At 35.6% G+C, this 13,346-nt stretch overlaps 1 protein-coding gene across 1 annotated transcript in view; it reads left to right on the top strand.

Annotated features, from left to right (window-relative positions):
- Positions 1-13,346, top strand: part of LOC136039527 (serine/threonine-protein kinase SMG1-like) — a gene marked incomplete in the record, with an annotated part of 282,681 nt that overhangs the window by 78,394 nt on the left and 190,941 nt on the right. The window contains 3 exon segments of the mRNA XM_065723331.1: positions 1,762-1,931; positions 2,808-3,035; positions 11,008-11,393. Of these exon segments, the coding sequence (XP_065579403.1) occupies positions 1,762-1,931; positions 2,808-3,035; positions 11,008-11,393 (784 nt within the window).

Genomic DNA, 13,346 nt, shown 5'->3' with positions numbered 1-13,346 from the left:
AAAATTAATGGTAAGAAGACTAAGTCACTAAAGCTAGGAATAAGTGAAGATGAACAGGTGACATTAGGTAATGCAAAGATTGATCAGGTTGGGAGCTTCAGTTACCTTGGTAGTATTATTAGTAAAGATGGTGGGAGCAGTGAAGATGTTAAAAGTAGAATAGCTAAGGCTCAGGGTGTTTTTTTACAGTTAAAAAAAGTTTGGACGAAAACAATTTTCTTACTGCCGTGTCGTTCTAACAAATCAATAAAAATAAAGTACCAAAAATTTCGGCCTGGATAAAAGAAACACACATCTGTAGTTAATGTCTGAATTTTAAATAATATAAGTTTCAATTTTAGCTTGCTTTGAACCTTCTTAGTTCTCTTAGGTAACATTTCACTGTCCATAGTGTCGTTTATTTTTAATTTCTGGTACGTTCGTGCATTGCGCCAGTGCCAAAATTACGTCCTATTCCGTTTTCAATTTTTAATTCTTTTTATGGTACCCGTAAGTGGTACATCGCCAAAGTGCATGAAAATCTGATAATGAAACTCAAATTTGTCTCTGACTTAGAGCTAAAATAAGCAATAGCATGATCAGGGCCGTATTTATGGAAAAATGGCCTCTCTGACTCTTCCTCCTCTCTGATATGTTTACTGTATTGACTATCCAAGTAACTATTCTATTCATGTAAGGTGGTCCTTACTTTGACCGATGTGCGAAAGTATGGATGAACATGAGTTTTTATAATTCATTGAGTTGAGGAATGACGTGTATGCACAGAAGTAGATTTTTGTGGTTTGTGTTTCACTTTGTTTCTGTTATGTTTATGTTATGTTATGTTTATGGTCTGTTATGTTATGTTTATGTTACTTTTATGTAATGACAATTATTTAAAATTGAATTTTCCTTTTTGTTTTGTATTACTATGACTCTACTGCTTTTAGCGCAACAGAACTTAATATTCAGATCCTATGAGTTTTTCGAATTCCATAGCTACATGTGAGCTGAAACACATCTTTAAGCTTGTTAATTTAATGGGAAAAGTGTATATAAAAAGCTGGTATTCTTACACCTTTATTAAAAACGATTGTTAGTTATTAACATTATGGGTTGTTTCGCCATAAATGATCCAAAACTCCAGCCACAAAGGCCCGTTGCCTCCAGTAATAAACCTCAAAAAGCCAGAAAAGGTGTCTAAGCAGTTTAGGCCCTAAAGCTATTCGGGAGTGTTTTTAAGCTCTTGAAAAGATGTTCTTTTGGTAAATCGCCTTCTCTCTAATGAAAATCGCGGATGTGGCTTTGAATTTTTCCCAACCATTTAGTACAGGTCCATTATAAAAACCTAAATAAAGATATGTTTTTATTGTAATTATATACCATTTTTTGTTTTATTTTTACTTTATTTATTTTGCTTAACTTTGGACGAATTTAAAGAATCATTTTACCAAAAGATCGCTCTGGGAGCATGTTTCTACATTGTTTTGACACTAGCAAAATTGTCGTGATAGGACAGATTGTTGGACTGATAAATTTCTTTATATTGTTTTGACGTCAGCCTATGTTTTGTGATGTAAACATGACACTAAAGGAAACACTGAACATAAACATAAATATGCATTAAGTACAACACTAAACTGCTCACGCTCCTAAAAATGAAAATCAGCCTATGTTTGGGACTTTTCCCCCATTTCTTGCATTTGCTCTTCGTTTTTTTTCCAAAAATCAACGTCAAGCTGCCCTTAAATTCGGAATTTTCTCCTTTTTTATATTTTTAAGGTTTGCTTCGTGATTTATTGTCGCAATCGAGTGGTAACGGTGACGAGCTGGATGTTGCAACAACGTTTGAAGAAGTGGAAGAGGAGGAGCTTGTTGAGGAGGAGCAGAATGAAGACTGCAGTGCCATGAAGTCCTCTTTTGACCTAATTCTGGACGCTTTCTCTAGAGAGGTTTGCCAGAGCTTGACAATATTTCATTTTTTTTTTATCGTAATCTAATTATTTGAAAACCTTATCATCCCTCGTCATCTCTGTATAATTTTTCAGACTGTATCTACTTTCCTGTTTTGTTTACATTTTCAATTAATTATAATATTAATTATTTCTGATGAATTGTAAGAAGTGTCTAATTTAATTAGATTAGTTAAATTGTTTTATTAATTAAATCAACCGAAACAATTTATTATTTAAATTTGTTATTAGTTTTTTAACTGATTTCAATCAATTTTTTTTTAAATTTTAGTTTTTTAAATTTTAATTATCTAAATTTTTATTTTTTGGATGAAAATTAAAAAAAAAACTTTCTACTGTAGTGCTACTTTCTGTGTCGAAATAGATTTAATAAAATAATACCAGACAGAATCAAAATTTATTTGACTGTCATCGAATTCTTTTGGGGTTTTTCGAACTCTCCCAAATAAAATTGGATTGTCAGAAGTCTCCGAAAATTAATGTTAAAAAAACAATAGCTTGTATTTTGTTTCATAACACCTATACACTAGCAATAATCTTGGGGAGATTTTAGAAAACTGGATGTGCTTTTTAAAAATGTGGAGAAACCCCGAAAAATTGGGAATAAAGGAACTGCTGACAATTAACCCCATCTTTATCTCATGTAGTCGTAACAAAGATTGAAGCATCTATAACAACTCGGGTAAGATTGCATTATCAACTAACAAAACAAGGGACCTGAAATGGTTTAAGCAGCTTAGTTTTTGACTAACTGATGAGCTCATTTTTATTTTTATTTTTATTTATTTAGGGACCTGAAATGCTTTAAAAAGCTTAGGTTTTTAACTGACTGTTGTGCTCATTTTTGTTTCTTAGGTACCTGAAATGCTTGGTGAAGTTCAGCTTTTGACTCAAGAGCTTCAGAGAATTGTCCTACTCTGGGATGAGCTATGGCTCACTACTCTGAATCAGTATCATTCCCAAATCGTCAAAAATATTAACAGACTTGAATTTGAGATGGATAAATTGAAGATGAATCCCTCTTTGACAAAACAACAAACTGAAGTACTGGGAAGGAAGAAATATGATATCATTTTTAAACCGGTAAGATATCATCAGACTGAAATAAAAATTTTAATTTAAACAAAAGGGATAAGGAATTTTAAAAGGAGAGAAATTTCAAACCCTTAAGCCGTTGTCTATTTACGTTTTTCTGATAATATTTCAGAACAAAAACAAAAAATTTGTTCCATTACCTGCTATGTGAAATTTGGGCAAGGACATTCAAGTAGGTCGATCAAGTTGCATTTAAAAATGATCATGGAGGATGTTTGAGTTCGTCTCTAAGAAAGAAAAGTAACAACCTATGCCATCTACAACTATCCAGTGATATGAAACAGTTAATCACGAAAATCTAAACACAAACAGTATTTATGTCTTGGTTTTATTTTGCTTTATATTGGGTCGAACGTAAAAGGCTTTATAGACTGACCATTCCCCAACTATTGCATGAAAAAAAATCCAAATAAGAATTTTTCTGATTATTAGCAGAATTTAAATTTAAACAAAAAATTTTAATTTTAAAAGTTTAAATTGTTTATTTTAATTTATACAAAATGGGAAAAGGAATTTTGAAAGTAGAGAAATTTCAAACCCTTAAGCCGCTGTCCACGTTTTTTACGAATTTTGTCTATTTATGAAATTTGGGGGATAAGATAAGATAAGATAATATTTATTTGCAAAAGACTATCACAAGCTCTATAGAGCCGAATTCGCTTTATATGTCAAGTAAAAGCTAAAAAAAAAAAAAAAAAAAAAAAAAAAAAAAAAAAAAAAAAAAAAAAAAATTCAAAACAGTACATTAAGTCAAACACTTAAAATTAAAAGGAATTAAAAAAGCAAAATCATCAAAGATAAAGGGCAAATCAGTAAACTTAACAATTAAATTACAAAAACATTGCAGTAAATAAAAAAAGAATAAAAACGGCAATAGAGGAAAAGGGGAATTTGGCAATTATATAATCACGAATTGTTATTAAGGTGTTCCAGAATAAAGGGTATAGAACTTTTGCGAAACCTTTCTGTAACAGCATGGATCGGAGAGTAAGTTGGGATTGCTAAGGAGGCTGACCGGGGGAGTCGGAGTCTAATGGGATTGTGAAAATAAGGGAGTAAGTCCTCAGTACGGGGATTGAAAATGACTGATTTAGCGAAAAGCAGGCAAATTTTTTCCCTCCTTTCTTTTAAGGTGGTAATGCGCGCAGCTTTAAGGAGGAAGGAGTATGGAATTTTGTTTTCTTTGTAAATGATCCTGAGCGAACGCTTTTGGACCGACTCGATTTTGTCACTAAGTTCATTTGAAAGTTGCGAATGCCAGACCGGACATGCATATTCCAATAACGGCCTGATAAAGGATAAGTAAACACGGAGGGAATGTATCTTAGGACAATTAAATTTGTTTAGTAGCTTAAAAATGGATAGTGAAACATTTGCTTGTTTAACAATGTTGGAAACATGTGTGTCCCACTTAAGATCATTAGAAATTGTGACACCAAGAAGCTTAACATGTTTCACTGGCATTTCGCTTGGGATCGGATCGCAAAAGGCAGGAGTAGATTTCAAGAAGTTGATTGTCATTATCTGTGATTTAGTGGGATTTACTGTCATATCTAGATTCTTGGATTCATCCGAACATTGGGTTAGGATTTCAACGGGGTCACTTTTAATATTCCTATGACATACTTCATGGATCGACAAGTCATCAACATATTTCCATCTTTGGGGGATTTCCTTGCCAATTTCGTTAATCATGACAAGAACTAATAGTGGTCCCAATTAGGTTCCTTGAGGTATTCCACAGTACCTAGGGAGGGGGTTAGAGAAGGTATTTTTGTATTTTACAACTTGTGATCTGTCTGAAAGGAACGATATAACAATATTTACTAATAGTGGGTCAATTTCAAAGTTATCATTTAGTAAACGAATTAGGATAGTGTGGTCAGCTAAGTCAAACGCTTTTTGGAAATTGACTAAAACCAGGTTTAGCCAAACATTTGGTTTCTCTAGTTCACTTAGGATCGTGTGAATCAAGTGTACAAGGTAGTGGGTGGTGGAGGTTTTTCTTAAATTACCAAACTGTCGGATGTCAATGCGTGGTATAATTTTAATTTTAAGCCAGTCACAAAGGAACCCTTCGTAAAGCTTAGAAAAACTGGAGTGAGTGTAATAGGACGCATGTTGGTTATAGTCAGACTGGAAGATTTCTTTGGGATGGGTGTTATAAAACCTAGTTTCCAGCAACTTGGGAATTTACCAGATTTTGTAATTTGGTTAAAAATATCAGATAAAGGTCCAGCAATTGTGTTTGAAAAGGCTTTAATCAAGTCAACTGGGATGTCTAATGGGCAAGTACTTGATTTTTGGAGCTTTTGGATTTTATTTATAACATCAGAGGGAGAAATTTGGGGGAAAGAGGTGGTGGGAGGAATAGTTTGAACTGAGCCAGTGAAAGGGGGGAGACTTTGTACTATGGACGCAAGATGCAAGTTCAAATCGTTGGCTATCTTGTAAGGGGGCTCAGGGAGATGAAAATTAACTTCAACAGGGTTTTTTCTGCAGATCTCTTTAATTTTGCTGTACCATTGTTTGGGTTTGTTAGAATACAAATCCTTAACCTTACTATTGTAATACTAAGAAGCTGCCTTTCTCAATTTTCTCTTCAGGAACTTTCTTAGATCATTAGCCTTTGTGATATGTCCTTGCTTGAACAAATTGATTTTTTTTCCTTATTAGTTTTTTAAAAGTCGCAGTAATGTAATGTTTATCGGTAGAGCATATATTAATTTTTTCACCGGAAAATGGGCTTCATAATTACTCCTCAATAAATTTTGGAGGGACAAAGACTTGAAGTCGACATCATTTGTTTGGTACACAGGGGACCAATTTTCACTAGTGATCCAAGAGCCAAAATTGTAGAGTCCTGAGTCAATTAGAGGTCTAAAGACGGTTTCAGCAATAGTAAAGGAATGTTTAACTGTTGCTAGTGGAGATAGGAGTAGGCTAAAGTGGTAACTACCTCCGAGAGGGGGAAGAATGGTGACGGGTCTGTAGAAATTTGACATATTGGTGCATATTAAATCAAGAGTAGAATTACCTTTGGTAGTAGGGACTTTTACAATTTGTTTTAGACTAAAAGTATTACATGTAGACTCAAGTTTTAATTCATTTGCATCACCTAAGAGGAAAATTCCAGCATTTGGGTATTTAGATAGTACATAGTCGGCACTGCCATGCAATTTTCAATAAAATTAATTTTTTCCGCCGCTCTCTGCCAAGGAGAGTAGTAAAAACAACACAGGACAATCAAATTGAAAGAACGTGGTAAGACTTTAGGTCGAACACAAACCCACAAAATTTCATCAAAGGGAGTAAGACAAGGAACTAATATTTCTGAAGGATAAAAATCATTACGGACAAAGAAAAGAATTCCACCCCCTTTCTTACCCAGAGGGTGGGTTTCGGGTCTGAGTTTAATAAACTGGGTGAAATTATTCATTTTTAACATGTGTGTATTTTGAGCGTGTACTTCAGTAATAGCGATTATGTCTGATCTATATATTTTAGAAAAGGAGTCTAATTCATTAAGTTTGTCAAAATTAAGACTTTCAGCGTTGCTTAACAAAAGTGTGGGAAATTTAAAACGACCTGCAAAGGTACCATTTTTACACTTAACTTTATTTAAATTACAAATGGGTACAGGGGGCGTGGTGGGATTCTTAGCGGGGGCCAGATTAATGTAGTCAGAACAGGGGACCAAGGGAGCACATTTGGTTTTTATGGGATGACTATTAGGGTCAACATCGAAAGGTGAATTATTAGAGTAAGAACAGGATTTGTCTTGGGGATCTGGGGTGGGGGTTGGGCAATGATATGGATGAAGCACGAGGAGAACAATTAGGATTCATTATAAGACAATTAAAAAGTCTCAGACCTGAGTCACGCTGACAGGGTAGGCACGAGGGATAAAACGAATGGGCTCGGGGTGGGGTTTCGTAAGGTGCTGGGAAAGGGGGCCTGGTTGGGAATAGTGATTCATGTCCGTCAAGAAATTGCTGGTTTGTGGCAGAGTAGGGAGGGTATAGGGCAGCATACTGTGAGGGGGGAGGAAATAGGACTTCTGTATGCGGGGAGGGGGAGGAGGTAGCAAAGGATAAGGGAGGAGAGTTTGGGATCGGGAAGGGTTTATCAATTTTTGAGCTGTGCCTGATGAACTTTGATGAGAAATTTTTGCTTGAGTGCGGTGCACTAAAAAAGGACAGCGGAAGGGAGATGAGTGGCTCTTACAATTTTTATCTTTGGACAGGGACACTGGAACAGGACCCCAGGGAGGAGAATTAACATCATCTACTTTTGGTGCATGGGCAAAACTACAATGTTTGTTACAATGTATGGTGGGAAAGGGTGGAGGAAAAGTGTGTATGGGAGGGGGAGGGAAACTAAAAGGGGATACTAAAGTAGGGGTATTCAGTGAGGGGGAGCTTGTTTTCCGAAACAACCCTCTTGTTTTCCGAAAGTCAGGAGTGACATGAGCGAAAACACATTCTCTGTTGCTACAAGTTAAGACACTACACAAATCTACGTGGTCGAAACTGCAATCATTTTTGTTGCAACATTTTGATCGGAAATTTATGCATATATGCAAAAACCGACACTTTTTCTTTAGTCTGCAAAACCCTCGTTCAAAGAACTGGCAAAGCATGTTGTATTTACGAGTTCTTACGTCACTTTTCTCCACGAGCGTCGGAGGGGGTGCATTTGCACTAGTTGATGACGTATCACCAGGATTCATTTCGTCTGACAAGATCGCACAGTCGTGGGCTAGGCTTGGGCTAGATGTTATGTTTTGCACTTTATTATCAACGGGTGCATTTCGGTTAGCAACAGCGATATCTTTGTCCGTTTGCGTTGACTGGGTAACTTGGTTACGGGGGATTTGCGAAGGGTCACAAGGGCGGGTTTCGATAGCCACCGAGAGTTCTTGTTTCAGCTGGGCTATCAGAAAGTCTTTAACCTCCAAATGGCCTGTCAACACTTTAATTTGATTGTTTTTTTCCTCCATTTCTGACAGAAACGTTGAGTGCCTTGTCCGGATTTCTAGATTTTCTGCTTGACATGCCAATAAACTTGCATCAAGGTCTTAATTTTCTCACTTAGACGGGTTGTTTTGGATTCATAGTTGGGAATGTCTACACTTACCTCAGACGGCTTAGTCCCTTTCGGTATATCAGAGTTAGTTTTAGGTCCCGTAATAATTTGTGGTGAAGAGGTGCCGATTCCGCTTCCTCTTACAGGTCCCTTCGCACTAGGCTTTTGTGGGGGTTGAGATGCTTACGACTTCGGAGTCACGGGTATTTTTTTGCAAGACACTCCATGCATAACCATTCGCCGGAATGGTCCTTTAGTCCGATTTGGGCGCATTTATTAACGCCTGCGTGGTACCAACGGCCGCATCCTGACACGCATTGGACAGAATTTGTGGTTACCAGCAGTCGGCACTCGGGACAATAGTTTTTTGGTTTCGACATATCACAATAGTTGCTTTGGGACTCGAGTCAAGCAGTGGCAACACTAGACAGGGAGAGTCAAGCAGTGGCGACACTTGAAGGAAAGAAAGAATTACTCAATTTTAGTTTAAGTAAGGCACATAAGCAATCTTGAATGCAATTAAATAACACCTCAGTCACTTAGATGTTTTCACAATTAATAATTAGTTGTCTAATAATTCAATTTCTGATTATAGAAATATTTTCAGTAAAAGTCCATAGGGAGATCAAATAACTAAATAATCCAAGTTCAGTTAAGAGAAGTCCATAGGGAATCACGTTTGAGTCTTACTGTATAATGAGATTATATCCAGATTGTACCAATAAAGGTGTTTACTGTATGAACTCAAGTTCAAGGTTCATTAAGTTCAAGGTTGATTAAGAGAAGTCCATAGGGAATCACGATTGAGTCTTATTGTATAATGATATTATATCCAGATTGTATTCAATTTTCTAAACAAGTGTCCCCGAAGTTTGATATCATATTTAGACAAATTAAACCCTTGTGCCGACATTGTAAGAAGTAGGAGAATTCAATATTTATCCAATTATATCAAAAACTTGATTTTTATTCAAAATCATAATGTATTCTTTAGTACATGCAGGATTGTGTCTTATTGACAACCGATTAGTTATCGGCTGTGTCTTATTGACTGGTCATATATATTATTAGACGTCTCGTTGGAAAAAGTTACGAATCAGACTGCTTAATTCCAATTTTCCACTGTCTGACCTCCTGCTAGACAATCCTATGGGAGGGCGTAGGGGTAAACGGTAGGTATATTCGAGTTGAAGCAAAACCTGCAAACGAAAACCCCCTCAACTCTCTGTTATAGTTAGTGACCTTACATTCTCCATACTAGACACTACTAAACATAAGAAAATCAGCTCCTCTTAGCAAAAGCCAACTATAGCGTACAGTCCAATTATCCGAACGAAATTTGAGCAAAAGATGCAAGGTATATGCATGAAAACTCACTATGTTTATGGTCTTAAAGTTTGTAAAAAACTGAATTCGAAATTGAACATATGACCATGCTGAGGAAGCCTTTACAGAGATATGAGGGGTGTGGTGTAATATGGTGCGAATTAATCTCCAATTAACTGGTATATCAACTATATAAGAAACGCAAACGTATTTAAGAAACTTAAGCTTCAAGAAGTGGAGAGTTAACTGAGAACAGGGTTAAACAACACCCAAGAGTCGCCTTTTTTTTACTTACCCCATTTTGCAATACAATGTTTCCCATTATTTTTGTACACCCTAATCTGTTTCCCATCAATACTTTTCGAAAAAAAAAAGATTCAATTATCGCTCGTTTAAGGTTTTAGTCTCTGATCCATTTACGTTTTGTTTGAATTGCCAAATTGCTTTGAAATTTAATGGAAAGCTAACCCTTTAGCCAATTCCAGAAGAGTTGGGAATATTGCTGGAGTATAGATAAAGAGATATATAAAAAGATATAGAGTGTAAATACCGAAAGTATAGACATAGATAAAGTATAAACGGGTGTTCAAAATCGGTTTGTTCAAAATCGTAACGCTACATGAGTTGTATTTAGATGCATCGTATATGCTTATTGGCTCTGTTGTATCGACCGATTCCGTAAATTACCAGACGTGTCCTTTTTCATTTGTCTTATTTCTCAACACAGTATCAGAGACATTATTTTTATGTAATTTAAGCTGGTTTTCATTCACGTTTTATCTGAGGAAACAAAAAAAGACCTCTACAATTATCGCTTGTGGCCAAACCAAGGGGTTGGTGTGTCCAACCAAGTTGCTCATAATTTTTTTTTTGAAGTTCAAACAAAGTTATACACTGCATGTTCTTTTATTAGTCTAGATAAAACCCTAACTTTGGCAGTATGTTTTTAAACTTTTTTTGTATGTTGACCAATGGTCGGCGTAGAGCAGGTACCAAAATCCTGAGTATCTGACGCTTATCATTTTCCTCTCCCAGTTTTCTCCAGGTACCTATTTAGAACTGAGTCGACTCTGGCTAAGCCTAGAGAGTTATACTCCTGACCCAAGAGTTACACCTTTCCAAACGAAATAATCAGCAACACCAGGACTCAAAACACTGCCCTTAGGGGCAAAAGGCAACCAGTCTAACTTGGTAACCAGTGGGATAGCGTGTATTTTTTATTCCTATAAAAAGTCAATGCTTTTCATATTCTAAGTTAATAAATCATTAAGTGTATTTTGAGACTTTTTAATTTAACATCCTTTCTTTTAGATACTTTTAGTATTTGAAACTCTTCACTCAGTGAGCTCTTCAGAGCTCACTTCAGAGCTCACTGAGCTCTAACTGTCCAAGTTAGACTAGTTGACCCAAGGCAACCAGTCTAACTTGGCAAGCAGTGGGATAGCGTGTATTTTTTATTCCTATAAAAAGTCAATGCTTTTCATATTCTAAGTTACTAAATCATTAAGTGTATTTTGAGACTTTAATTTAACATCCTTTCTTTTAGATACTTTTAGTATTTGAAACTCTTCACTCAGTGAGCTCTTCGCCACCCTCAACACCACATGAAAAGTCGTTTCATGAAAAGTACAACTCAATTATTGAACAAGGCTTAAATAATATGAGATCCCCTGTTGATGTATGGAACCCCATTATGGCCTGGAATCCGTTTAAACAACTTTTGAGTAGTTTACAGGCAAGGTCACAAAGGAAAAATGCATCCCAATTACGCCTGAAGGACATTAGCCCAAGACTAGCTGAGCTAAAGAACACTAAGATAGTTCTGCCTGGTCAGACTACAGTCACTATTTCCTCACTGGATGACCTTGTCTTAGTCTTGCCCACGAAAACTCGTCCGAAGAAATTGATTTTCAAAGGAAGCGATGGCGTTAAGTAAGTCGTGATACATTGTATTATTTTATAGACTGTTTTATTGTTTATTACTTTATTATTTTACTGTTTATTATTGTTTCATTGCTAGACTGTTTTATCGTCTAGTTTTTGTTTATAGATTGTATTTGTGGAATTTTTGGTACACAAAGTAAAATATAAAATCGCGTAATTACAGTTTTGCGTAATTATGTTTTACAAAAGTGAAACATATTTTTTGTACACAAAGTTTTGATATTTTTTTTTTTTCACATACAAAACCAAAGCCTATCTTTTACAAAATGCTGCCGTACTAAGAAAAACTTTACAGTTTTGTAGACGTACGGCAGTAACAAGTAATAATTTATATTCCATTAAAAATCACAACATAACCATAATCAACTCAAACTTCAAATCAATCTCTCTCATTTAAGCAAACAACACAATATTCAACCCCTCCCCCCCCCCAAAAAAAAAAAAAAACACGAATTGCAAAATTCGTGCTTTCACGTTGCGGTCTTTTTACGATGCTAGGTCAGATTGATGCTGAATTAAGTGCTTTATGTTGTCTTTAATACCTGGAAATTATATTGTGTATTTTTTTACACCGTCAAGCCGAACGTAATGGATAGTTTTTACATAACATACCAAACTTACATTACTTTACGTTAAGCGTATTAAGTGGGTGTTGAGGAGTGTGGCGACTCGCCTAATATTAAGGATTATTTTTGCTCATGTTTAGCTTGATTACAGAAAGTTAATTACATCTTCGCTCAAGTACACTCAACACCCACTCTAAATCTGACATGGCATATTAAGGTAAATGGTACCAACCTGCATTCTCAGTTTTTATAAAAACACAAATAGATGGCATTCACAAATGCCTCCAATCTTTTCTAGAACGAATAGATCAAATTCTAAAACTAAAGAGAATTTCAATAAAGAAGTCAATAAAAAGAAATAGTCAAAAATGTAACAGTAGTTGGTAATACGTACCGGTGAAGGGCCCCTTATATTACTTATCCGCGCAAAGAAGGGTAGAATCGTCTAACCCACATAAGACTAAGTTAAGTACGTTAAGTTTCTAAGTCTTTTTTTTAATAAAAAGAAAAATTTAATCTTTACATATGAGAAAGGATAATATAAAAGAGTATTAAAAAGTCCACATTAATTAAGCCATGGTTCTAATGTACTGGTAAAGGGTTCATTATCTTACTCACACACAGAAGGGTAAGATCGATCTGGAGGATCTAAGTTCTAGACTTTTGAATGCTTCTGTCCGAAACCTCACCTTTGAGGAGTAGAGCGCTCCCCTTCGGTAGTATATTACAAGCAGCCTATAGACTGGAACTTTCATCATAGGACCCCCCCCCCCCCGAGTCCTCGTCTTGTCTGTATATACCTGGAAACTGCAATTTTCTGAGATGTCCCACCTTTTTTTCGATGCTCCCATGTTTAACAGTGACAAGTGGGAATTTGAACCTACGCGGAATTAAACCAAAACTAATTAGTTCAATTTGACTCATTCATAAGAATTCTAATATAAGAAATCTTTGGCTCCCAAAGTTTGATTCCGTCAAAGTAAAGGTACATTTTTGTAGCTGTTAGGTGTCATATGTTTTTTTTTTCTTTGATAACTCTGCCTTTGCTTGAATACATTGTGTGGTACTGCCAAAAAAATATGTACATACATATAGAAGCACTTTCTATCTAAATATGAACTCCCAATTTTTCCTAGTATTTTTAAGATGTGTATTGCTGTGTGAATTCCTACTTAGCCAATTACAAGAATCAAATTTTATTTCCAAAAATGAAAATTTTGAATTCCATTTCCCTATACTTACTGCCACCTGTAATCTCTATTTTATTTTAATAAAAAGTTAGTTTCAAAAATTACAAAATGGCCATCACGGTTAGATTGTTTATTTGAAATTTTTGCCCCAAAAATTTCTGTGCCCCTAAAATTTCTGCGTCCCA

This window comes from Artemia franciscana, chromosome 19 (assembly GCF_032884065.1).
Source record: "Artemia franciscana chromosome 19, ASM3288406v1, whole genome shotgun sequence".
Lineage (NCBI taxonomy): Eukaryota > Metazoa > Arthropoda > Branchiopoda > Anostraca > Artemiidae > Artemia > Artemia franciscana.
This window is presented reverse-complemented; position numbering and strand designations above follow the sequence as displayed.